Source organism: Ceratotherium simum, chromosome 28 (assembly GCF_057802395.1).
Source record: "Ceratotherium simum simum isolate JZ-2026a chromosome 28, ASM5780239v1, whole genome shotgun sequence".
Classification (NCBI taxonomy): domain Eukaryota; kingdom Metazoa; phylum Chordata; class Mammalia; order Perissodactyla; family Rhinocerotidae; genus Ceratotherium; species Ceratotherium simum.
In genome coordinates, this window is record NC_141927.1 from 21515829 (window position 1) to 21543375 (window position 27547).

A 27547-nucleotide genomic window follows, 5' to 3' on the forward strand; every position below is an offset into this window, starting at 1 on the left:
ATCAGAAGAAAGAGCTTCTGCAAGGCAAAAGAAACCAGGAACAAAATGAAAAGACAACCCACCAACTGGGAGAAAATATTTACAAACCATATATATGACAAGGGGTTAATCTCCAAAATATATAAAGAACTCACACAACTGAACAACAAAAAAATAAACAACCTATCCAAAAAATGGGCAAAGGATATGAACAAACATTTTTCCAAAGAAGATATACAGCTGGCCAATAGGCACATGAAAAGATATTCAACATCAGTAATCATCAGGGAAATGCAAATCAAAACTACACTAAGATATCACCTTACACCTGTTAGAATGGCTATACTCACCAAGACAAAAAATAACAAATGCTGGAGAGGATGTGGAGAAAAGGGAACTCTCAATTCACTGCTGGTGGGAATGCAAACTGGTGTAGCCTCTATGGAAAACAGTATGGAGATTCCTCAAAAAATTAAAAATAGAAATACCATATGACCCAGCTATCCCCCTACTTGGTATTTATCCAAAGAAACTGAAATTAACAATTCAAAGGGACTTATGCACCCCTATGTTCACTGAAGCATTATTCACTATAGCCAAGAAGTAGAAGCAACCCAAGTGTCCCTTGACTGATGACTGGATAAAGAAGATGTTGTATATACATACAATGGAATACTACTCGGCCATAAAAAAGGACAAAATCGTCCCCTTCACAACATGGTTGGACCTTGAGAGTATTATGTTAAGCAAAATAAGCCATACAGAGAAAGAAAAACACCATATGATTTCACTCATATGTGGAAGATAAACTAACACACAGACAAAGAAAACAGTTTAGTGGTTACCAGAGGGGAAGGGGTTGGGGGTGGGCACAAGAGGTGATGGAGCACATTTATATGGTGACTGACAAATAATAATGTACAACTGAAATTTCACAATGTTATAAACTATTATGACCTCAATAAAACCAAAACAAACCAAAAAAACAGATTAAGGGAAGAAGGGGTAGGGAATGCCAAGAGAGGGGGTTATAATTTATATATCAGGCTATTACTTACATAATAAGTTGGTTATATATTATTTATATAATAGGTGATTATTTACATATTACATTGAAAGGGTAGACCTGATTGAGAAATAACACAGTGAGCCTTGTGGACATCTAAAAGAAGAGCATTCTGGGCAGAGAAAAGAACATACACAAAATTCCTGCGATAGAAGACTGCCTGGTATTAAGAAACAGTGAGTGGCCAGTGTGGCTGGGGCAGAGTAAGCAAAGGGGAGAACAGTAGGAAATGAGGTCAGAGGTAACAAGGGAGCAGCTTATGGCGGCCTTGTAGGCCATGGTAAGGATTCTGGCTTTTACTTTGAGAAAAATGGGGAGTTACTATGATAAGATCTGAATTGTGGAATAAAGCATTTCCTTAAATGCCAAATGGAGAACAGATTGCAGGGAGGCAACGCTGGAAGGCAACGCTGGAAGCAGAGAGATGATTTAGGAGGCAACTGCAACAATCCAGGCAAGAGAGAATGGTGACTTGGGTGGTAGCAGCGGAGGTGGCAAGAAGTGGTCAAATTCTGACAGAGGCAGTGTCAGGGGGATTTGCTGATGGATTGTTTATAGAATGTGAGAGGAAGGAGTGTAAAAATTTTGGCCAGAACAACTAGGAGGGGTGGAGTTTCCATTAATTGAAACAGGGAAGATCGTGTGTGGAGCAAGATTTTTTTGGATGATCAGGAGTTTAGTTTTGCAACTACTAAGCCTGAAATGTCTATCGGATACCCAAGTGGAGATGCTGAGTAGGCAGTATGATGTAAAAGTTTGAAATTCAGGGCAGAAGTTTAAGCTGGAGAGACACATTTGGAAGTCTATACACTGACTACCAAAAGTAGTCCTGATTGCATCTGATTGCTAGAGTCACACATCCAACTGCCTCCGTAATTTCTTCACTTAGATATCTCAGGAATCTCAAACCTAACTTGCCCAAAATAAAACTATTGATTCTTTCCAACCCCCCAAATTGTAGTCTTGCTTAGCTCAGTAAATGGCACCACTGCTTCACCTTGTGGTTCAGGCCAAAACCTAGGAGTTTTTCTTGATTCCTCTTTTTCCTTCATATTGAAGTCTAATCCAGCAGCAAGTTCTATCAGCTCTACTTTTCAAATGATCCAGTATCTGACCACTTTTCCCTACTTTCACCCTAGTCCAAGCCATGCTCATCTCTTACCTACACTCCTATAAAAACATCCTAACTTGTCTCTTTCAAAGCTGGGCCAACTAAAGTCTATTCTGTATATACCAGCTAAGACGATCTATTGAAGCATGAATCAGATCATATCTGGCACATGAATCAGATCACCTTTGAGTGTCATAGTAGATAGCAAATACTCACTGAACAAGTATTTGTTGAATGAACAAACATCACACCTATGCTCTAAAGCAAGGTTGGCAAATCCTTACTATAAAGGGCCAGAGAGTAAATATTTTTATTTTTGCAGGCTATACGGGCTGTGTTGCAACCACTCAACTCTACCATTAAGGCACAAAAGCAGCTATAGACAATACATTAAAAGAATGAGCGTGGCTGTGTTCCAATAAAACTTTATTTACAAAAATAGGAGGTAGGTGGTTTGCCGATTCCTGCTTTAAAGTGTAAATGCTATGGTAGCTTCCCATCACTCTCAGAATCACCATTAGAATAAAATCAAACTCCTTATCTATAAGACCTGACAAATCTCTATCTCTCCTTCATCTCCTACTACTTTCCTATTCACTTACTTTACCCTTTTGGCAATTTCTCAAATAAACTAACTTTCTCCATCCCCAGGCCCTTGGTATTTGCTGTTTCTTCTGCCTGGAATGTTCTTCATCAAAAGCTACTGCTTCAGATAAGCTTTCCCTGACAGTCTATCTTCTTCTCCAGTCCCTATGACTTTTGGTCCTCTTCATAAAATTCATCATTATCTGAAAATATATCATTTATTTACTTTTTACTTGTTTTTTGTATCTCTCCACTAAGATGTATTTTCATGAGAGAAGGATCTATTATCTTGTCACTTATCTATAGTGGCTACAATAAGGCCTAGTAAATAGTAGATGCTTAATATCTGCTAGATAAATGAAGGGAAATGAAAGTATTTTAGAAATTAAAGTGCTATTCAAATAGTAGTAGCTGTTATTCTTTTGGAGAGAAGGGGCTGAGAGATGAAAGGAAGGGAAAGACATAAGTAGGGTGTGGTAGGAGTGTCACTGGCTTAGAGTCTTAGGTTTGAATCCTTGGGCAAGTGTCTAAGTACCTGAAAGCCTCAGCTTGCCTTTTTCTAAAAGAAAGATGTCGATTTCTGGAAGGTTGTTCTAAAGATTGATGAAGTAATGCAAAAAAAAGAAAAAACAAATCAGTGAGAATCAATGCTGGTTCACTTGACAAATTTTCCTTTTTTACTGTAATGATTTGTAGTGCTGAAGATACTTCCATCAATTAGAAGTTTTCAGAAGCTGAATTTAACTTAAAACTTTTTATTTTGAAATAACTTTAGATGTAAAAAATAGTTGCAAAAACAGTACAGAGTTCCCATACATTCTTCATCCTGGAATTGAACTTCTTAAGTTATAGATTTCTATAAATTTCCATTTGATAAAAGAAAAAAAAAGCAGATTTTTTTTAAGGCCCTGAATAATACATTAGTAGCTTGATAAAGTAATACAATTTCCAATATTTATCTTTAGGGAAGTGTCTATGAACTGGAAAAATTCAGTTTAACAGATAAAAGACCACTGATTAAGAGATTATGTAAACTAACAGCCAAATGCATCAAGGCCTTTTTTCTCATTCCTTAGGTGACCTGAAGAACTGTTAGCACTGTCACAGTGTATCCATTTTAAACAAAGTCAGACTATTTGCAAGTTTTTCTTGGAAAGATTAACTTGATCCCTCTACAAACACAAATAGAAGGCAATATATCCAAAACATCCCATACTTGGAGGGGTGCTTGTAACACCAGTTCTATTTGGTTGCAATGATGCATTCAAATACCACTAGATAATGCAACTGCTGAGAATTGCTGACAAAACACTTGCTACTAAACAAACAGACAATCAGTTGTCCCAGGTTCTTAACCATTCATGCCATCCAAACTCTTTGAAAAACCTCACTTCAACTTTTGATAAGATCACTCACTCATCAATGGCGGTCTTCATATGATCTTTTATTACGGATATTATAGAAATGAATAAAGTGTGACTGAAATGATGTCAATATAAACTATTTTATAGGAGTTGATGTTTATGTAGTAGTCAAAACATACAGCTCAGCAGAACTTTCTTGAAATATGATATTCATAACTTGAATAAAACAATTCCTAATAACCTTAAGGGTTTTCAGCATATCTAAGAAAAAAATGGATATCTACCCAGAATTTTAAATTAATCAGTTCTTAAGTTTAGCCAGAGTACTTAGCACACAGAGGAAAAAAAAGAATGAAATATATCCAAAGTATCTATTAATCCACAGAGGAGCAAAAGAACTAAGAAACCCAATATATTTTAAAGACCTATATTATTACAAGATAATAACAAGTATATAACAAAGTAAATATGGGGGATTAGATACCTTTTCTTCAGGTATACTGTAACGCACATTTTCCAAGAATATTGATGTGTTTTCCACATTTGTATATCGTAAAAGAATATGAGCAAAATCTTCTTCACTGATAGTATTCATCCCATTCGAGTAGGAAAGGAATTCTATTTCTAGAACTTCCGTTTGGAGGTTATCCATGAATCTACGACAAAAACATAAAGAATGAACAAGACAAATGAAGAGTGATGGTAACACATGGTACCTAGCCTCTCAGGGCTTTAGCTTCTTCATCTGTAAAATGGGGACACCAAAAATACCTTGCAGGGTAGTGATGAGATTTAAAGGAGTCAATGCAGCGCCTAGTGTTTACTACAGTAAACACTATATACATGCTTATTATTATTACTGTGGCTTATTAAGACTAAGGAATTGATAATATACTTTCTTCTGAATATACAGGAAATAACAATCAATCCAGATATGCAGACTATTTTTCTCACTCAGCAACTTTCCGTTGTACTTATCAATGTAACCAATGGTACACAGGTACTGATGGAGTGGATATTTGTTACAGCATCTCAGTTAAGATGACAGCAGCAAAGAGGTGAGTATCACTGCATACTAGATGATTCCTAAAGACCTTTCTGACTTTAGCATGTTAACATTTTTCAATACAAATATAAAAATTAAGCTCACCTATAAAAATCTTCAAAGTTGAGCTCAGCTTTTCCTTTCTTTCCAAAAAAGTGTACGAGAAGTGTAGTATCTGTTACTAAACTTGTAATGTCATCAGCACGCTTAAAAAATCACAACGTAAAGGTTAGCTGCAATAAAACAAACAGAATAGGGATACCTAACATCCCTCAGAGAATTTTATCAACATATTGGGCCGGCCCCGTGGCTTAGCGGTTAAGGGCACGCACTCCGCTGCTGGCGGCCCGGGGTTCGGATCCCGGGCGTGCACCTACGCACCGCTTCCCCGGCCATGCTGAGGCCGCGTCCCACATACAGCAACTAGAAGGATGTGCAGCTATGACATACAACTATCTACTGGGGCTTTGGGGGGAAAATAAATAAATAAATAAAATCTTTAAAAAAAAAAAGAATTTTATCAACATATAAATATCAAGAACATAAATATATTAACATTAGAATGAAAAGCATAAGGCTGTATTAATAAACGCCATTACAATTAAAATGAAGTTCAAAGTCTGAAAATACAAACATGAATGAAATTGGCTTTATCCTCAAAAAATTTTAAAGACATTATATTTTAAGAAGTTTTCAAGTTCTAATTATGCATATAGGGTATCTATATTTTAAATTATCTAAAATAGTCGAAACCCTTTAGTAATCATCAATTATTTTATTTTTAGCTAAGTAATTTAGTTTGGATTTTCCTAATGAACCTGAAAAATCTATTCATTTAGGATGTTCAAAAGAGGCAAATTCTGCAGATGTACTGAACACATGGGGCTGACAAAAGAATGGTCTCAAGCTTCACAAAATAGCTTCCTTGAGCCATGATACTTTCCTATTGTATTCCAAATTTATGATACTTTAAATAGAAGACACTATATTTTGAAAGAGAAAATGCAGTAATGTTACCTTGGAATTTACATCATCTATAATTTTTTTAAAAGAAAAGTCTCATTTTTTTAATGGATAAGAAATTAATTCCAGAGGATTTTTCCTTCCCTACTCAACTTTATAAACCAAGTTCCAACAAATGTAATCTTAAAATAGCTTAATTACAGTCCTTACAAAGTTTAATGGCTTATGAAAATCTTCCTTCTTTCCTTTAATGTAGCTTTACAGGTTTTCCTTTCTTTTCCCTCCCTCCCTCCCCTTCTGTTCCCTCCTCTTCCTTCTCTTTCTCTCCTTCCTTTCTCACTTGGCCATTAACTCATACCTATCTTATAGACTCAGGTAAAAAAATCATAACATTCAAATGACTGTAACTCTCCCATATATTATCCTGGGAAATGTAAGAAAAATAAGAGTTTAAACAATAAGTACCAGAGCCGGCCAGGTGGCACAAGTGGTTAAGTGCACACACTCCGCTGCGGCTGCCCAGGGTTCGCCGGTTCGGATCCCAGGCGCGCACCGACGCACCGCTTGTCAAGCCATGCTGTGGCGGCGTCCCATATAAAGTGGAGGAAGATGGGCATGGATGTTAGCCCAGGGCCAGTCTTCCTCAGCAAAAAGAGGAGGATTGGCAGATGTTAGCTCAGGGCCGATCTTCCTCACAAAAAAATAAATAATAACTACCATTTTCTATATTAAAAAAATAGCTGTAAATGTCCATCTAAAGGTACATAGTTGAGACATATTACTTCTTGGCCAGAATCCTGATAGTACTTCACAGAAAATGTAAGAAATAGAAAGCATATACTTCTCTACAAATGGTCAGTCATCTTCTATGTCCCCTGACAAAAAGTCCTATCTTACTCATCTTCCATACACTTAATTTTGGTAATTCTTTGACTCCTCATAGCCCTTTTCCCAATATTTCATCAAGACAGCTATTTTATCCTCCATAACATTTGTTGGATCTTCATTTCCCTTCTCCCTGGACCAAATACTCTTCTTCTCTTCTAATGACTAGGACGTAGAAACTACATCTTCTGATTAGTCTTTTTCCCTCCAAGATGCCATCTTTTAATCCACAAAACTGTTTTTCTAAAGTGATCTCTCTGCTACTTTGATCACTCACATCTCTCTTAAAAACTCCAACATCTAGGGTATCTTCTACTTTAAATAATCTAAAACTGTTGAAATTCTTTAGTAATCATCTATTTATATTTAAGTAATTTAGTTTGGATTTTCCTAAATAATCTCTAGCATACAACCTCCTTATAATTGGTTTGGAAGAGCTCTACTACTTCTCAGTTTAGTTGGCAGACAAGTCCCAAGTATTCTCAGGAGTTGCAATAACCAAGAAGTTCCCTATAACATAAGCAGCTTCTCTGAAGATCTGAACAGTCGTTTGATCTGATCGTTAGGGAAAGAATAACACAGGAAGCCAGGTGCCACATACTGTCTTTTAAATACACCTTCTTGAACAAGCTCATTATGGATGTTGAGGAGTATCACTGGTGCCAGCCTTTCAGGGCTCCATATGTGACGGCAGACTAGTGTAATTTTGGTTTAGGTTGAGAAGGCAGACTGCTGTAATGGAAAGAGGACAGGATTTAAAATCGGAAGACCTGGGTTCACTGACTTTTTTGACCTTCAGCTTCCTTATCTGTAAAATGGGAAGAACTCTATCTATAATTACAATTTTGAGGATAAAATTAGAATATGAGCGTAAATGAATTAGACATGTTCGTATTGGTAGTCATAAGATGCTTTGGAAAAGAGCATAAGATCTTTGCGGGGAAAAATGTATCTCATGTTCATTATAGACATTCTTTTGTGATTGTGTATAATCAAGTCTAATTGGTTTATTATCAATGGAAAAGCTTAAATTAGTAGGGGGAAGAAATATTTGAGAAAGCATGCCTAGATGGAGCTTAGGAGTGAAGGCTCTACCCAATTAGAAGTCAGCATGAAGAACTGGGGTATCCATCTGGAAGCTAGAGGAATGGGATGTGGGGAAGGGACAAAGTGGAAAAAAGAGGAGACGGGATGGTGTTTTAGAAAAAGTTGCTTACTTCAAAAATAAGCAGTAGTGTGGTGAGCAAATAAGATGATAAGTTCAAAAGTCAGATTTCTGGCTTTGAATCCTGACTTTTTTCCTTATTAGTTAAGTGACCTTGGGGAGGTTAATCTCTCTGTGGGTATCATTATCCTCAGGAATAACAATACCTCTAAAGGGTTGTTATGAGGACTAGGTAACACACTTAAATCACTCAGCACTATAACTGCATACTGTAAATGCTCAATAAATGTTAGCTATTATTATTTATTTTTGCCAAGTCAATATATTTCGAGAAATTGAAATAGGACTAGACAAGATAGAAAAGATAATAATGTTGGAGCTTAATGCAAAAAAGTCATTTTTACATAATACACTCCTACTTCTTTTTTGTTATTGAAAATACACGTTATGTAGATCTGAAAAAATGCCTTAAAATGAGAGGTTACGGGAACACCACCAAAAGTTAGTGAACTCATATGACATAATTAAGGAACGTTCTCCTCTAGTGCCGTGATGTCCTTCGCCACAAGACATAATACATGGAAATGAGAAGGCTTTGTTTTACACAGGTTCTAAATAATGACCTCATTCAGCCAGTTTTTCTCATGCCCATTGAGCAGAGCAGATCTTCATTTACAGCCTTTCATCATCAAAATCTTATTAGACTTGGGTTGCACTTATCCAGATAATCCAGACCCACAGAGGCATAAGTAACAGTTTGACATTAGAGAAAAAAAATTAGAAAATGGAAATGGTGAAAACTTTCTCCCCTCATTCAGTGAAACAGAGTACAGTCAGGAGTCATTGAAAACTATACCAGTGTCCTTGATATCCTAACAGTGTTATATAACTTAAATCACAGGCGAGGTAAGACAAAAATTGAGACTTTATCCCTTTGATTCTTGTGCTTATTGTTAGAATAAAATGAATTCAAGCGTTTTCATAACAAAGCAAGAAAAAGAACCCCATAGGCCATTTACATGAAAGAACCCCATAGGCCATTTACATGAAAGGCCATTATCTAACTTTGTTTTGATTAAAAATTACTTTAAATGATTTCATCAAAAATAAAATAAATTAATAAATTTTCATGAAATAAATGTCAAACTATTAAATAGAGAGTTTTAAGATATTCTTTCAACATACTTTTAGTGATTACAATGTGATCATAATCTTATCAAGCTCTATCCAAGAGTTGGAGGAAATGTTCAAACTCTTGATTTGTTAGTAAAGGTTTTGAATAATCTATTGAAACCTACTAAGGATAAGTAAAGTTTAAAGCAAATAAAAAAATTTAAATTTCATCTGTAAAACTCAAAACGGCTTTTGTAATTCGGGTACCACAGACCGTGTAACAGTTGCATGGTAAGCTTATATTGTACTACTAATTTATTATCTACTATTTTGGTTAGAAAGTGGTGTCAGCTGTGGCATATTCAAATTTTCATTATAACATGGTTTTTCTATAACTGAAAAATCTATGGCTGGAAATAGCTCCGGAATAAGAATATGAGAGGCTAATCTCAAATTTACCTACAATATTTAGAGAAGTGCTTTATCTTAATATTCATATTTTAAATATATAAGAAACAAAGAAATACAAATACAAATAGATTTCTAAGCTTTCTTGCTGAACTAATTTGAATCCTGAAATACTGATACTATAAACAATTCAGTGTTACACTGGCATCAGTAGTAACCTACAAGGAATTAAAAATGAGTTGTAACTTAACTACAATCAATTCTCAATTATCCTCTCTAATGTGGGAGGGTAGTAACAGAGATAATCCCCAAATAATTATTTTACTTTGGAACACAATACAAGTTTTGTTTCTTTTCTTCTTTCTTCTCTCCATCAGATTTACTTGCATGATGTTTGAGTCAATTCATTAATTAATGTAGCAGCTTATGATTACATTGTGGATTGATTACAGCCAATGGTGTGTTAGTAAACTGGCTCTCCAGGAAAAAAAAAAGAAGGCTGATTTGTAGTATTTGCCAATTTCTATGGTATTAATACTCCTGTCACAGCCACTTTCAAGGGACAGGATGTCACAGCATGCTGAGTTGGGAGAGATGCGCAGAATTAGCTGTGGGAAGCTGTAAGAGCCAGCTCCAGCACATCTCCGACAGGGCAATAAACATCCTTAAAAGATTTTACACATATCATATAATCTTTGAGTGTATATAAGAGCTGACTGGTCTTCTGATATTAAACCTCCCAAGATTTAAATTAAATTCAACATTTAATTAGCAGATTGTATCTAACTGTGAGAATCTCTAGCAGAGTTAAATGACATTAGAGACAGGTTAGAGGCTGAGAGGTGGACTGTCTCGTATGGGGGGGACAACAGTGACATGACGTAATTTGAAGCTGGGCCACAGGTGGCTTATAGGGACTCTACAGGCTGGTGTCCCCAGTTGCTCTTACTTTTAGGCACTGACTACTATGTGCCTGCACAAATGATTACAGAATTAAGCACTTCCAAAATATCTGTAAATGGAACATCTATTACCACTTTATGCCTAAAAATGGTTCAAATTTAAAAAGTTAACTGCTGGTCATAATGACATCATATTTATATATCACAGACAGATTAGAGATAGGGCAAAATAATTATTTGTTTTGGGATTTTAAAAATGAGTACAAGTGATACATTTCCAAGTGTTTGTGCTAGTCTAGAGGGTCAATTGAGTACAGTCAATATGCACTGTATGTACAGATAACAGAAGTCACACCTGATTCCAGTTTACTTCTCAGGATATTTTTAGGTGTAATTTTTAAAAGACAAACTTTAGAAAAAGAAATGAGAAGCCAACTTGAAAGAGAAAAAGATATTGAAAAATATATCTTAGCATTTACTGAAAAGTCCTTTGCAGTCAGACTGATAGCCACCTCTAACAAAGTTCTTAAAAATTCTTAACAAGAAGCATAGAACAGTGTTTACTTGACAAGACATAGCCCATCTTTGGAAATCACAAATCCCTATTAACAGTGGCATAATGAGTGGGGTGGTGGGAGTGGTCTACCCGAGTGCAGCAAGAAGGTGCGTGTCTCTATGGAATTCAAAACAGTAACGAATAACCGTCACTCGACTTTTAATTTTCCACGCACTGGCAATCCTAAACAATGTCAAGGTGAATATTCCTCCCTTCCTTGATTGACTGCTCCTAGCACACCTCCCCCATGCCCCACCCCTGGTAAGCCACTCATTATTAATATTAGGAAGTTTAATTGTTTAAATCTATCCGAACTCTAAGGCATTAGCTATCTTTATCAAGTTAAAAGTTACAGCACTTCATGTAACATTGCAAATTATGAGGTTAAAAAATTCAGTGAAACTATCAAATAGTATTTTCAAATTTCCTGAAAATGATCTTTAAGTAAAAAATAACAGTATTTCCTTTTAATTAAGTTGGAAAGTCATGTTTTCTACAACAAGCAAGTTGATTTAACATAGACTATTATACGCGATCTTGCAGCCCCTGCCAGCAGAGCTGACATATTCAAATATATCATTTATATATATGAATTATTACTTTACTGGAGAAAAGGAGAAATATAAAATATATTTTTGGTTTCATCACTGTGACTCTAAAATGAAATGAGAAGTAGATTAACAAAATGGCAAATGGTATGAAGACCTCGTTGAGGTCTAATTATACCTCTGCGAGGTCTGAAAAGAGTGCTTGGCTCGTATTACGTCTCAGTGTATCCCAATAGCTTCTGGAGACAAGTTCCTCAGCATCTGTTTTAAGTACCTGTAGAAGTTTGAAGAAGCACAAGTGAAATCTAAAGAACAGTCACAAAGAATGATAATTTATACACTTTACATCTCTTCTAGCCAAGCTTGAAAAGAAAACACATTAGCTTACCTTTTTTGTTTTCTGCTGCACAGAACAGTATTATATTACACTGCTGGTAAACCCAGGGTAATTTCAAAGGTGTAATGGTATATAACTGCTATTTCCAAGTACAATGTGGCTTTGTCAAAAAGAATCACATTATCCACCCTCTCCCTCCATGCACTTCTACTGAAACGTGCGTAACTTCTAAGAAAGTGTGAAATAAAAATTTTATTCAAACCTTATGTGAAATAAATTCATTGGGAGAAGATTTTGGTAATTTTGTAGCAACCTATAAAAATCATGCTTAATTTAAAAATGAATTATCATTGGCTAGGACACACTGTGTTAGAGCATCAAAGAATCAAAATGACCATATCCGTACTTTAGAGAAACAAAACTTAAATTAATTCAAAACTTGTCAAAAAGAAATATGCCAGTTTAAGTCAAACCACTCAAAGCTACTCAGGGATTTGAACAGACAATGTACTTTCTAATCTATTACAAGGACAGAACACTAGCTCCTAGCTCTGTATTGGCTGATCAGAAGATGATATCAAGATTAATAAGTATAGTCTAATCTTCATATGAAAATGCAGAACTACAAGCATCACTTGGGTCTCTATAAACAAAAATAATTAAATGCCATTTCTGTCAGGATTTACCAGGGAAGATTTCACAGCTTCTCAGTCTTGGTGGTTGTGAGAATAAAATGCTGCATGATGTACTTAGGAGTGACTGGCTGATAATGGGAGAACTTTTATTTTTTTGTGTGTGTTAATTTTTAAAACTTTGGTTCCACTAATAAAATTATAATGCATCTGGGAATTATTTCAAAGATCTAAGTTTTAATTCATTATTATTAACTAGAAAACACTGCTTACTGCCATATTTTAATAAAATGTTAATAAAGTGTTATTTAGCAGGAATCAATTATATAACATAGAAATATTTATTACCATAAGTGTAAATGTAGCAATATGACAGAGAATCTGCTCATCACCTCCTTTAGTAACTAAATAAGCTTTAAGCAGTTATACGAGATAAGTAAAATTAGCTGAATATAGAACTAACACAGTTCATTTTTTTTCTATAGGTGTGGTAGAACCTCAAATAGCAGCTAGATTAAACACTCTGCAAATATTATCTAAATATTTTGAATGTGAGTATATTTTTTAATTGTAACTTAGAAGGTTAGTATATGATAAAGAAAGGGACTGTTAAACTTATCAAACTAGAAAATAATGCTTACTACACTATTATTAGAAGGGTAACAGGAATGATTCGCTTTGTGAAGCCATGTCTCTTCCCTACTTCAAAACACTGGTCACCATCTCTCACACACACACATACATACCACACACATGTATTGATGACATTAGAGAAATATTTACAACGTATTAAGGGATAAAATTAGTTTAAAAAACTATATTGACATAGATCTGTATAGAAAAAATATATTTTCTGAGCATAGTAAAGAAGTAAATATACTAAAATAAACTGATTATCTCTGAATGGTGAGATTAGGATATTTTTTATTTTCTTCTTTTTGCTTTCCTATATTTTAAAATATTTTAAGAATGTATATTTATCAGGATAATATATAAATTTTTAAAATAAAAAAAAATCTTATTTAGAACAGCTTAATAGTCCCCTCTTGCAGAAAGCTTTCCCATGCATCATTTAGCTCCAAAGATTAAATGATAGAACTGAATTGTTGTAACTGGCTCTATTTTTTTATCTTATACAGTCTTTTAATTTATAAAGTTTCTGAGGGAAGGGACAATATTCTCACAGCAACTATTGTATTAAGTAAATATATGATATAGAATCAACAGAAAAAATAGCTAATATATCAGTGATTTCCCAGGCACAGTCATAGATTGCTATACATATGTCTGTTCAGGAGCCAGTATTTAACTTTTTAATTAATGACTTGGATGATGAAATTAAGAGTAAATTTTCAGAATATGTAAAACTAATAAAAAACTTTGATACCAGGAAAATACAATAAGATATTTAAAATAAGTTTAAAGTAGCCATGAAAATTAGGAAGATTTTAATCGCAAGAAATGCAAAGCAAATACAAAACCAGAATATATGCATACAGGCTAAGGAACGACTGATAGGGAAAACGCCCAAACGTAACTGAGCATTGTAATAGTTATGAAACAGCTATTATAATGTTTTGATATGTAAACAGTAGGAAAATTTGCAAAGAAGTGTCTTTGATTACTATAAGAGCTTTAGGCCTCCTTACCAGAGTGTTAAGTGAGGTGTAGATCTTCATTAAAAGAGATAAAAGAAGACACAGATAGTTCAGAAGAACTTCAAAAATAGATGGCACAGGGCCGGCCCTGTGGCTTGGTGGTTAAGTGCGCGCGCTGCAATGCTGGTGGCCCGGGTTCGGATCCCGGGTGCGCATTGAGGCACCACTTCTCCGTCCATCCTGAGGCCGAGTCCCGCATACAGCAACTAGAAGGATGTGCAGCTATGACATACAACTATCTACTGGGGCTTTGGGGGGAAAAAATAAAATAAATAAAATCTTTAAAAAAAAAAAAAAATAGATGGCACAGGCAAAATGATGTCCCAAATCTTCTGTACCCTGTAAGTCTGATATATTTTTTTACCTAAGTTTAGAGCCTGCTATTAGTAGAACTTCCTTAAACTTAGCAGTTTTGGTCAAGAATTACCTAATGCCTTTTTGGCTGAGGCATAACAGGATCCTATTCAAGGCATTCTATGAGGGGAGGAAGGAAAGGAAGGAAGGAAGGAGGGAGGCAGGAGGAAAGGAGGGAGGGAGGGAAAGAAGGAGGGAGGGAGGGAGGGAGGGAGGGAGGAAGGAAGAAGCTGTCTTCTGAAAAATTCACATGTTGAAATCTTAACTCGCAAGTAATGGTATTAGGAGGAGGTGGGGCCTTTGGAAGGTGATTAGGTCACGAGGGTAGAGCCTTCACAGAAGGGATCAGTGCCTTTATTAAAAAGACCAGAGAGAGCTTCCTTGCCCCCTTCCACCATGTGAGGACACAGTGAGAAGGCACCGTCTATGAACCAAGAAGTAGGCCCTCATCAGACACCACACTGAATCTGCTACTCCATGATCTTGGACTTCCCAGCTTCCAGAGCTGTGAGAAATGTTTGTTCTTTATAAGCCATCCAGTTTATGGTATTTTTGTTATAACAGCCCAAATGGACTAAGACAGAAGGAAAGAAGGAAGGAAGGAAATAAAAGAAGGGAGAAAGGAAAGACAGAAGAAAGGAAGAAAAAAAGAAGTTAGGGGCTGGCCCCGTGGCTTAGCGGTTAAGTGCACGCGCTCTGCTACTAGCAGCCTGGGTTCCGCGCGCACCGACGCAGTGCTTCTCTGGCCATGCTGAGGCTGCGTCCCACATAGAGCAACTAGAAGGATGTGCAGCTATGACATACAACTATCTACTGTGGCTTTGGGGGAAAAATAAATAAATAAATAAATAAAATTAAAAAAAAAAAAAAAGTTAGGAAAAAATAAGACTGATTTAGAGTTGGGAATATATCACTGTGGTATACAGACTAATGGCTCCCTAAAGTTGTCCACGTCCAGATGGGCAAATACCCTATATAAAGTTAGAGTCTGAGAAAAGTTATACTCAGAGATTAGGCAAACTAGAAAACAAACCCCAAAGTAGCATATGTCTTTATAATCTGTGCCACTGTGACAACTGTGGCCTGAAAAATTAAATATGAGAGTTGTAATTTAAAGTTACATGGGGGGCCGGCCCTGTGGCATAGTGGTTAAGTTTGGTGCTCTCCGCTTCGGCGACCTGGGTTTGTGGGTTCGGATCCTGGGCATGGACCTATACCACTCGTCAGCCATGCTGTGGTGGCGTCCCACATACAAAATAGAGGAAGACTGTCACAGATGTTAGCTCAGGGCTAATCTTCCTCAAGCACAAAAAAAAAAAGAGGAAAATTGGCAACAGATGTTAGTTCAAGGTGAATCTTCCTCAGCAGAAAAAAAATAAATAAATAAAGTTACACAGGACTGCAGTTCCCCCCGGTGTGCCACAGAAACACACACGCACACACACACACACACACTCTCTTCCCAGGAAAAATACACCCTTAACTCAGCCCTTAAAGAATCCCACAAACACATTCCAACAAATACATGCTCACAATACAAAATTACTAAACACAAAAGAATATAAGCCACTGTGAGTGAGAACCAGCAGAAACAACAAACAGTAGACCTACAGACTTCAGATAATGACATTATTAGATAAAGAATATGAAACAAGTTTAATAAGTTTAAAGAATATGAAGCTGTATTTGAAATGATTCTTCAGGAAAAACAGACTACCAAAAGTTATTAGCCTGGTTAGAAAAAGAACCAAATAAAAGTTCTAGAAATTAAAAATGGAACCACTAAAATTTAATATATTATATACAGCTATAGCAAGAATTAGTGAACTGGAAGATAATATGAATAAATTATACAGAAGGCAGTGTGAAAGATAAAAATATGGCAGATCATTACAGAGAAGCGACATAGAAAAGATCATAAATATCTATGAAAGTTCCAGAAAGTAATAATAGAGAAAATGGGAAAGAGAAAATATTCAGAGACTTACTGGCAGTGAATATTCAAGAATTAATGAAAGAAAACAATCCTCATATTTGAGAAGCCCAATAAATTTCATGATAGTAAAAGCAAAAAGAGAGGTACACTGTAGTAAAACTGTAGAATACCAAAGGCAAACTGAATCTTAAAAGTAGCCAGAAAGAAAACAGATTATCTATAAAGGAATAATAGTTAGACTCAGAGCTGACTTTTTAATTTCAACAACAGAAGCCAGAAGACTGGAAAAATACCATAAGTTTTTGAGAATAAATGTCAACCCACAATAATATACCTAGTAAAATTATCTTTCAAAAGAAGGGCATATATACATGTATTGAATCATTATGTTGTATACCTGAAACTAATTTAATGTCATATGTCAATTATATCTCAATTTAAAAAAATAATTAAAGATAAAAGTAAAAATAAAAGAATTCATAGAAATAGAATAGATTGGTGGTTGTCAGAGGCAGGTGGGGGTGGGGAAATGGGTGAAGGTGGTTAAAAGGTACAAACTTCCAGTAGTAAGATAAATAAGTACCGGGGATATAATGCACAGCATGGTGACTGCAACAATACTGTACCGTATATTGGAAATTGCTGAGAGAGCGGATCTTAAAAGTTGTCATCACACACAAAAAAAAGTCTAACTATTTGAGGTGAGGGATGTTAACTAAACTTATTGTGGTAATCATTTTGCAATATATACATATGTCAAATTTTGTTGTACACTTTAAACTGATACAATGTTTACAATGTTATATGTCAATTATATCTCAATAAAACTCGAAAAAAAATAAGGGAAAAATAAAGACATTTTCAGAGAGAGGGCTTTTTAAAAAAAATTTACCAGCAGACTCCCACTTTAGGATATACTTTGTGAGTATAACATTATGAGATTTAGGAAGCAGTGCGATTAAAGAAGGAATTAGTGAGTAAAGAATCGCAAATATAAGTAATTCTAAACAAACACTGATGGTATATATTTAAGAAGTCTAATTTGTGAGATTAAAAAAAGACAAAGGCAAACATTGTGCAGTTTCAAGTACTCATGCCAGGCAAAGAATGAAAGATATTAACACACTTTGAGACTTTAAGGAAGAGTAAAGATATGGCCCCATCTAAGACTTTATTATTTTAAGTGTACTTATTAAAATTTCAAGAATAACTACAAAAAAATAGGAATATAGTGAATTCTTCTCAACTAATATAGAGGAAAATAAAAAGAGGAAAAATAAACTTCAGTTAATGCAAAAGAAGGTAAGAAAGGAGAAAAGAACAGTATATAGAATGGCTAAAATATATCCAAATAAATTAGTAATCATGGTAATGTAAATTGACTGAATTTTCCAAATAAAAAGCACAGATTATCAACCCAGATTAAAAGGAACCAATAAAATATACAAAATATGCTTTTAAAAAAAGACACACAAAGTATAAGGAAAGAGAGGGGTTGAACAAGATATACCAGGCTTCTATTAATGATAGGCTAGTAAATAGCACCAATCTTCTCATTGAGAATAAGTGAAAAAGCTGGACAAAATATAAAATAGATATATCTTCTTCAAAGCATTTTAAAGATATTATTTGCCTTTGGTACTGTGCTGATATTTGCACTGACGCAAAAGCAATGGCAGGTAAAATTGCTGGCGCCTTAGTGCCAGGACAGCAGTGACACCAAAGACCAAAGTCATTACATTCTTCAGTTTCATACAGTCACCTTAAAAAGAAACGATTCACTTAAGAATGGACTTGCTGAAGAATAAAACTTACAAGTGTGTGAAATTGACCTTTGAGTTCACATCCTTTTAATATCCCGTGTGATGAAACGGGAAGCATGCATACAGCACTTCTCTTGTCTACTGAAGTACTATGGTTGTGTTGAGAGCAAACATTTGTGCGATGGTTTCTGTTGCAAGGGAATTAGCCACTTTTTTCATGAACTATCATTTTTACTTGAAAGAACAATTGATAGACAAACTATGGTTATTCACACTTTGCTATCTGGCAGACATTTTTTTGAAAACGAACCAAGTGAGCCTTTCATTTCAAGGGAAATAACTGATAGTATTTATTGCCAAAATAACATGTAGCAACAGACTGAATGCAGAAGCACCTATGAGAAACCCACTGTCTTCATTAAGCCAGACATTAAAGAGGTTTGCAAAGAATGTAAAATGCCACTCTCCTCACTACATTTTTGAAGTTATTTTTCATAAAAAGTGTTTATGTTACCATGTGAGTTTTTTATTTTAAAATGGATTAATAAATATTTTTAATTTTCTCAGTTTTAATTTCTAATACGGTAAATAAACAGATATAACCAACATAAACAAAAGCTCTTTGGGGTCCTCAATAATTTTCAATGATGTAAAGGGGTCCTGAGACCAAAATGTTTTGAGAACTGTTGCTTCCACCAATAAAAGTGAATGAACTAAGACTAGACACAGCAATGCAGGTGAAATTGACAATCATGATGTTAAGTCAATGAAGCAAGATACAGAAAAACTCATATAAATATGATCCCATTTATATGAAGTACAAAAATGGGTAAAACTAAACTACATTGTTTAGGATGCATAAGTAGGTGGTAAAACCACAAAGCAAAGCAAAAAAGAGATTTACATAAAAGTCATGATTGTGATTATCTTTTGGAGAAGAAGGAGGGATTATGATTGGAGAGACATATGGAGGGGCTTCTTGGGGCATGGCAACGTTTTATTTCTTGATCTGTATGGTGGTTAATCTTTTATTATTATTTATTCCATTTTATATATATATTATATTTGTAGCAAATTTCTGAACTAAAATATATGTAAAAAATCAGGGAGAGCCTCATCATCACTAGAGGAAAAAATAGGAAATAAAAAAAAATACAAAATATTAATAAAAATAAAGGTGGTATATTTATTCTGACAACTGAAATAGATTTTAAGGAAAAAACATTTTTAGAGATCTAGGGATAGTATATAGTAGAAGATTCAATTCACTAAGAAGACATAAGTAATCTATATTCTTATACAGGCAATAATAATGCTTCAAAATATATAAAATAAAAAATAACAGAACTACAAGTAGAAATTAAATCTATCATCGTAATGTGTAATTTAACATCCTAATTGACAGATTAAGCAGACAAAAACATTAGTAATGACACAGATTTAAAACACATAATTAGCACGTTTAGTCATATATATATATATATATGCATATATATCTCAACCCCGTACCCCAAATTGGAGAATATACATTCTTTTCAAACACAGATCATTTATGAATATTGACATTGTTTTAGTCCATAAAACAAGTCTCAACACAAATCAAAAACTGTATTAAAATTGGTATACTTTCTGGCTACAATGGAATTAAAGTAATTAAGATAATCTTTAAAAAACTTTTAAAAAGTCATAAAACGCATGTCAAAGTCAAATATACTTGACTTCTGCATTATTTATTCTAAGTTTTTTTATATTTTTTTCTATTACTATAGTAACATAAGAGTTGACTGTATGAGAAATATGGAAAGAATCAGGGTAGTTTCAAACAGAAAAGGCTATAAGGTAACTATCTTCATGGATACAAAGGAGTATGCTCAATCTTATACTGTAGCAAGAAATAATTTGTCAGAATACAGGCAGAATCTACTGTAGGAATGATTAAATTTGGAACAGGCTATTACAGAGGCCACAGAATCTCTGTCGCTACAGTAACAGTCAACAGTCAAGAGGGGCTGCCTTTCCTGAAGGAATTTCTTCCTTAAGGTAGAATCCCAGGTATATTCAGCTACATGAACTGTACTCAAATTAGATACTTTATCACTCCAGGTGATCTACAATTCTGGAACCTAACAGATAATTGCAAGTTAATTTATAACATTTTACTAATATATTTGTGCAATATACATCAGTGATATTTCATATAAATTTTCAAGCTATCTGAATTTTTTTCTAATTTTAAATGAATTTTCCTTGTTTGCTTGCACTTTTTTAAAGTAATCATTCCTTTCTGAGCAAAAATTTTTCTCTTCTAGGAAAGAAAAAGTCAGTTTATATAACCAACTAAACTCCTAAGGGAATTGAAAAATCATGAAGTCCATTTAAGACTGTGGATAAAAATGACATTGAGTTACATCACTTTAAAATATGTATTTTATATTCTTAGATGGAAAAATGATGTCTTCAGTAAAATTAATAATAGAATTAAAAATATATATTACTATAATAAAATGTAAGGTCATAAATTTTCTTTCCTATTAAATAAGCAAGCATAATATGAGTGAAATATGCAATTTAAATCTGCTTCTCAGTATTATTCTCTTAATATCCAAGTGACTGTAATTTGTATATGTAGCTTAAACTAGAGCTATATTAGTACCTATTTCTTTTTAACAATATTACCCTGAAATGTATTTTTTTAAAAAACATAATCATATGAAAATTATTTATGAGTTTAAAGGAAAAATATAAATTGCCATGGTTGGACAAATGGCTCATGCAATGACATATTAGATTAGAAAAATACATAATAAAGTCATAAGTATTATTAACATTTATTAAGTTTCACAGGGCATATGACACTATAATCTGTGAGATTTTTATCATATACATTCTTACAAATTTTTGAAATGATTAACAGAGGAATCTTTTAAAAATTTTAGAAAAATGGTAGACTTTATTTAATGGAAAACAGTAGTGAATTTTGTAGAAAAAATTTAAAGTATCTTGTAAGTGATCAAAACAATTAGTCAGTCATAAAAGTCCTATGGACTTGGCTTATTCTCCAATACATTTCTAGGTCCATTCCTTGTGATTTAGGCAAGATATCTTAGGTTTATTTTATGCTGAATCAACCTCCAGTGTATGCTCAAATCTAGAACAAAGTTTTTATAGCTTGGAATTTTGATTAACTATCCAATACAGGAGGCAGCACACCTACTTTTAGAGTTGCACACTGTAATGGGAACACTTTTAGCAGGATAAGACTAAGTCAGTCACCCTGAATTCAAGGGCTTCTCTGAGGTGGAATCTGCATAATTTGAGGGATCCTTCTAAGTGACTTAAGGATCCTTGGGGAAATTAAATGAACAGTGCATGTTTACATTCAAAAGGGGCCATGGCCTGTTCTCAGTTGTTTAGTAGCTGGGCTAACCAAGCTGTAACAAGCTCTGACTTTCCAGGAGAAAAGAAAGGAGAAGAAAGCATACATTTGGAAGATCATCTGCAGAAACTCCCAACTTTTTCAGGAAAAGAAGAGTCTGAAAATCATAATCCTCTTTGAGAAATCACATGATACATTGATATAGTAAACATATCGAGTGTCATCTTATACTAGACTTATTGTATTGACCATAGGCAATAGGTAGGCATCAAAGGTTTTAGAAAAAATTTGGGAGAAATACTGAAAGTCTATTCATTAAAGAAAAGACTATATATCCATTGAGGGTCTATCCATTGAGAAAAGACTGTATATCAGATGGATAGATCTAATTCTTCAAATACCTATGTTCTTCAGAAGCACAGCCTAAGAATCTGCTACATAATTTGTATTTAACTCTTCAAATACCACTGAGAAGTATAAAATTTCAATTATGCTACCAGAGTTTTTATTTATTGTTCACTCACCTTTCCCTTATTTTAATCTAAAGTTAAAGATATACAATTGCTTTGTAAATTTTAGTCTTCTCATAAATCTAAGAAGTAAATAAAAAATTTTGGCTTGGTTGCACCTTATTATATTCAATAAATTCCGAAACATTCTCAATAGCAGATATAGTGTTATAATAAATAACATTATCAAGTATAACAGGTGAGGGCTATTTACATAAAGAACATTTAAAGTATTGTACATACACTATTAGTAGGAGAATGGTATCCATAAAGTTGAACACGCTGACATAGAGCACAAAGGGCCAAATGAAGTGTCACATTTCAGAATGAACCCAAGTATAGCAAAAGAAAAAAAGAAAAAGACGACAAAATAATCAATTAGGAAGGGCAAATCATTATGCTACATTCTATATAGAGCACACACACAATACAAGTGGGGTAAATGTTAAAGATGAGTAGCAAAGTTTTTAAAATCTCATACAATTAAACATTAAATGAATTTGTGCTCATTTCAACTATTTTCATTGCGACTTTCTGACAGAACTATTGCTTTGAGTAGAACATGTTCCTCCAAAGTATGCGGTTTTATTTAGACATGCTTCAGCAATTCTACATAGGACAAGGGAAAAAATTTAGATGTAGCAGCATGGTGGTGGAAATGGCATGAGAGACCTACCGTGGAATCTTGTTCTGCTCTTATTAGTGCCATGATCTTAGGCAAGTTAATGAACCTCTCTCAGATGGTTTTCCCATCTGCAAAACAGGTGTGATACTTACCTGGGAGAAATGTACTGAGGACTGAGAGCAACATTTATAATGGATTTAGCACATAATAAATGTCCCAAGAAATGTTGTGTTCATTTCCCTCTTTCCTTCTGAAGCACAGTTAGTTTTATTTTGGTGTGTAAATATTTTTAAATTTAGTTTTGATTCAATTTTGATTTGGGTATGTAAATATTCAGGTCAAAGTAGCTGTGTGGTTCTACTAATTGAAAGAGAACTTGAAGTCTTACAATCAGCTAACCTTTGTAAGTGTTTATTATATTTCAGACACTGTGAAGTGGCTACGTTTTAGCTCAATTAACCCCCATAACAATCACATGTGGTCATTACTCCTATTATCCCCCTTGTACAAATGAAGAAACTGAGGCACAGAGGGGTTAAAGACCTTGTTCGAGGTCACCCAGGTAATGAATGTCAGAGCTAATATTCAAACTCTGAAAATCTGGCTCCTAATCTAATCCATATATTTTCACTATAAGCTAAATTTCAATTGCCTCAAAACTCCAAAATCTCATCAATTCAGATTTGCATTATTTAAAACGTGATGACTATTAACGGTAAGTTACCACTAATTATCATTATCGTTGAACATAGTAACAAATATTTGTAGACGGCTATATTGTTGTAGAGTGTTGTTTAGTTCAGAGGTTGTTCTAAAGATTATTTCTGAATTGTTTTAAGGAATAGTTCTGATAGCTAAGTTACGTAAATGAGATTTCAGGAGCACTAATTAAACTATGTAAGATAAATACCTCTGAGGTAGTGGAGATCAATGACTTTAGTAAGCAAGCATTCCTTTATATATAGGCAAGTCATGCATTAGTTATAAGTTATTTTTATCTGTTATAAGTTATTTTTATCTGTTCTTTAAAACAAGCCTCCTTCCCCATATATTTGCTAGAGAATGCTTCACTGACCTATACGCATATAAAATAATTGAGGGTGTGCTGACATAATTTAGATTTCATAATTCAGATAGACTCTCCCTAATTAATCCAAGTTAATGAGGATTTACCATGTCACTATTATGAACTCATTTGCATGAAAATCACGTTGCCTGGGCTGCAGTGAAGCTCAGAGCCAAGTTTTGTGCAGACACTGCAGCTTTCCCAGTGTGAGCTGTCTGCTCTTAATTCTCCCTGTCCTCTCTCCCTTTCTTATCTGACTTTGTACGATAATAAACGTTAATGATTAGAACAGTATTCTATCTTTACTGGAAGATCCATAAGTTCTTTCTAGAAGTAGTATAAATAAACAAATAAATAAAAGTTAAATTTCTATCCACTGAAATACCATCTACTTTATCACTGAGATATACGAAAAGATTCATGACCATAATTCAACCTCCTAAAAGATATTTTATTAACGACTCACCTATCCAGTCAATTATAGTTAATCTATCAAAAGTAAAATAATTATTTACTCTTTCAATATATTATCTATAGAAAATAAAATTTATGAAGGTATTTAATTCTCTAGTGTTATTTGCTAATGCTCTAAAAAATTGCATTTATGGGGCTAATTCATATCGGATTTATTGATTACAATTTGAAAACCATGAGACCTGAATTAGAGAACTCCTAAAGCCCCTTTTAATACTTGGCTAACATTATAATCAGCTCTGATTTTTTTTACGAGTGTCTTCCATAAGCCTTGTCAATTAGTATATTGGGGGTGGTTCAACAAATACTGACAATTATATCATAAATATCCTATGATATTATATTATTTGTATTTCATATGTATTTCATAATCTTGATAATCTGCTTTTATTAATATAAATATAAATACACACTTCACAAATCTATTGGGATTGAATATGGCACCCATCTGCTACAGATAATTCAGGTTTTAAAAAATACATATCCTTATAACAATGAGAATAATAAAAACTGGTGCAACTCTCTGAAGTTCATTATTTATGAGTTCCTGGTAGACCAATTCAACTACTGCACAGGGCCACTAATTTGCAAATGAAACAATTATCATTTACATGCCAACAAAATTCACCGTGTTTCTGCTGTTTAAGCACCAGATGAAGAAATACGCTACCGTGGATGAAAGTGCAGAATCTGGAGCTGGCCAGCCCGGGCTTCAAAGCTGGGCTTCGCCATTTAATAGCCATGTAATTTTGGACATGATACTTCACCTATCCAACTAACCTTTCCAACTCTCAGTTTCCTCATCTATAATTACAGATAATAAAAGAACTGTTGGGTAGATTAAATAAGAAAACACATGCAAGGCACCTAGTATAGTGCCTGATGGTAAGGTCTCAGTACCTGTTTGTTATTTTTTTTTGTGAGGAAGATCAGTCCTGAGCTAACATCTGTTGCCAGTCCTCCTCTTTTTTGCTGAGGAAGATTGGCCCCGGGCTAACATCGGTGCCCGTCTTCCTCTACTTTATATGGGATGCTGCCACAGCATGGCTTGACAAGCAGGGTGTAAGTCTGCACCCAGGATCCAAACCTGCGAACCCCAGGCCGTCGAAGCGGAGCACACAAACCTAACCACTATGCCACAGGGCTGGCGCCATGTTTGTTATTTTTATTATGTGAACCTGGGATGTGGTCAGGCTGAAATACTTGGGACAAGCATAAAGAAAACTGGTAAGAAAATGGAAGGAAATGTTGCTTAACTCTACCTTCAGAATTAGATGAAAACTTACTCATCCCAGAGGAAGAATCTATAGTATATATTTCCAAGAAGGCAAAAAACCATAATTCCTTGTTTTTGCTTCAATATTCATTTTGTTATAGTACCACTAAATTCATTCACGTATATAGTTAAATCTTTGCAATTCACCTTTAAATTTTTACATGCATAATGATCTGTATTAATCTATTATATAATATACCCTTCAAATCTCACAGATAACGACAGTATGGATGAGAATGATTTAATGAATATGATTATGGATACAGGTGTTTAATATCAATATTTGATATAAATATTGATATCAATGCATAAAAATACTGAAGCAATTTTTCTACATAAGAACTTTAGAAAGTTTTCAAGAAAGGGACAGCTCCAAAGTTACAGACTTTATTGTTTCTCAATGTGAATAAAAGAATTCTTACCTTTCAGGTGGGTTACAAAACCCAACTGAAAGTACCAGCAATTATTCTTACCAGCATTGCACGCTTTTCTTCATCTCCTTTAGTTTCTCTCTTTTCATTTTTTTTCCTGAATATCTCTTGAAGCTGAAAAGGAAACCAACCAAGAATCACATATCCAACAAGAAAACAGTCAGCTTCATCCATCAAGAACATTAAGACTACTACAGATATATTTTCTGATACTAATTTGTTTTTCTCCTGAGAAAAAGAAAATACATCCTTTGGTATTGGCAACCCATAGTGAAGTTAAATGTACAAAATTACAGTTTTACTTTATCTCTAAGGTTCAAAGCCATGGAGTCTGCGGCACACACATAACAAGAGATGAAGCCTTCTAGCGTATAAAGGACATTGGAATAGAACTCAGAGACTCTGGGTTTGAGCCCATCTTCTGAACACACTAATTTTATGATGTTAGACAGGTCACTCAATTCTCGCTGGCCTCCAATTTGCTCATACATAAAATGACAATGGACTAGATGACCTCTCAGGTCTCTTTCAAGGTAACTCAGCATTGTGGTGGGAGCATGGGCTCTGCACATATAACCCCTGGAACAAGTTACTCTAATTATTTAGGGCTTCTTTTCTGTATCAGGAAGAAAGACATAATTCCTTACCTTATAGGGATATTTTTTCCTCCAGTTTTATTGAAGTATAATTGATAGGTCTTATAAGAATGTTGTGCAGAGTAAATATTACAAGTAATTACTTAGCACATTGCCTGTCACATAGTGACTTAATATATGTTAGCCATTATTATAAATGGTATTTTTCCTCTTTAACATCCTACTTTACAAATGGAAGCCTAATCCTACCTCTATCTCTGTTACCTGGGGAGGTCATTGTTCTTGTCTATGTAATTTGAATAGCAATCTCAACTCTTCATTTCATTTTGGATGGCAATAGTTGAAAGTCAAATAAAATGTATTACCTCCTAAGATATAATAATTAAAAATACAGTACAAAACATAAATGATTTTATTAACACAAATTTACTTCCACGCTTTTTCTCACTGAAATGAGTTTTTTAAAAAGCAAATGTTATTAATAATCATTTTATAAACAGGCAGGAGAATCACAGATTTTAGACGTCTACAAACAACTTAGCCCAACTCCACCTCCTGCTTTCAGGAACTCTTTCTGTTTACAAACAAAAAACATCACATATGAGGCAGCAGTACAGCCACTGTTAAGAGTAAACCACAGCTTTATGGGCCGGCCCCGTGGCTTAGCGGTTAAGTGCGCGCGCTCTGATGCTGGCGGCCCGGGTTCGGATCCGGGGCGCTCACCCACGCACCACTTCTCTGGCCATGCTGAGGCCGTGTCCCACATACAGCAACTAGAAGGATGTGCAGCTATGACATACAACTATCTACTGGGGCTTTGGGGG

The 27547-nt window shown here is 34.5% G+C and overlaps 1 protein-coding gene across 4 annotated transcripts in view; it reads right to left on the bottom strand.

The window, feature by feature from the left end:
- Positions 1-27547, bottom strand: part of MICU3 (mitochondrial calcium uptake 3) — a 102601-nt gene that overhangs the window by 12607 nt on the left and 62447 nt on the right. For 3 of the 4 annotated variants that reach the window (XR_015548827.1, XM_087418450.1, XM_004428792.3), the window contains exons 7-11: positions 26170-26241; positions 22499-22537; positions 11869-11964; positions 5256-5356; positions 4590-4761 (exon numbers count right to left, since the gene is read on the bottom strand). Coding sequence is in view for 3 of the 4 variants with exons in the window: in XM_087418450.1 (XP_087274576.1) it covers positions 4590-4761; positions 5256-5356; positions 11869-11964; positions 22499-22537; positions 26170-26241 (480 nt within the window). In the remaining variant the exon portion in view is untranslated. The remainder of the gene's footprint in view (positions 1-4589; positions 4762-5255; positions 5357-11868; positions 11965-22498; positions 22538-26169; positions 26242-27547) is intronic. The other variant, XM_014786304.2, reaches the window with a different exon arrangement.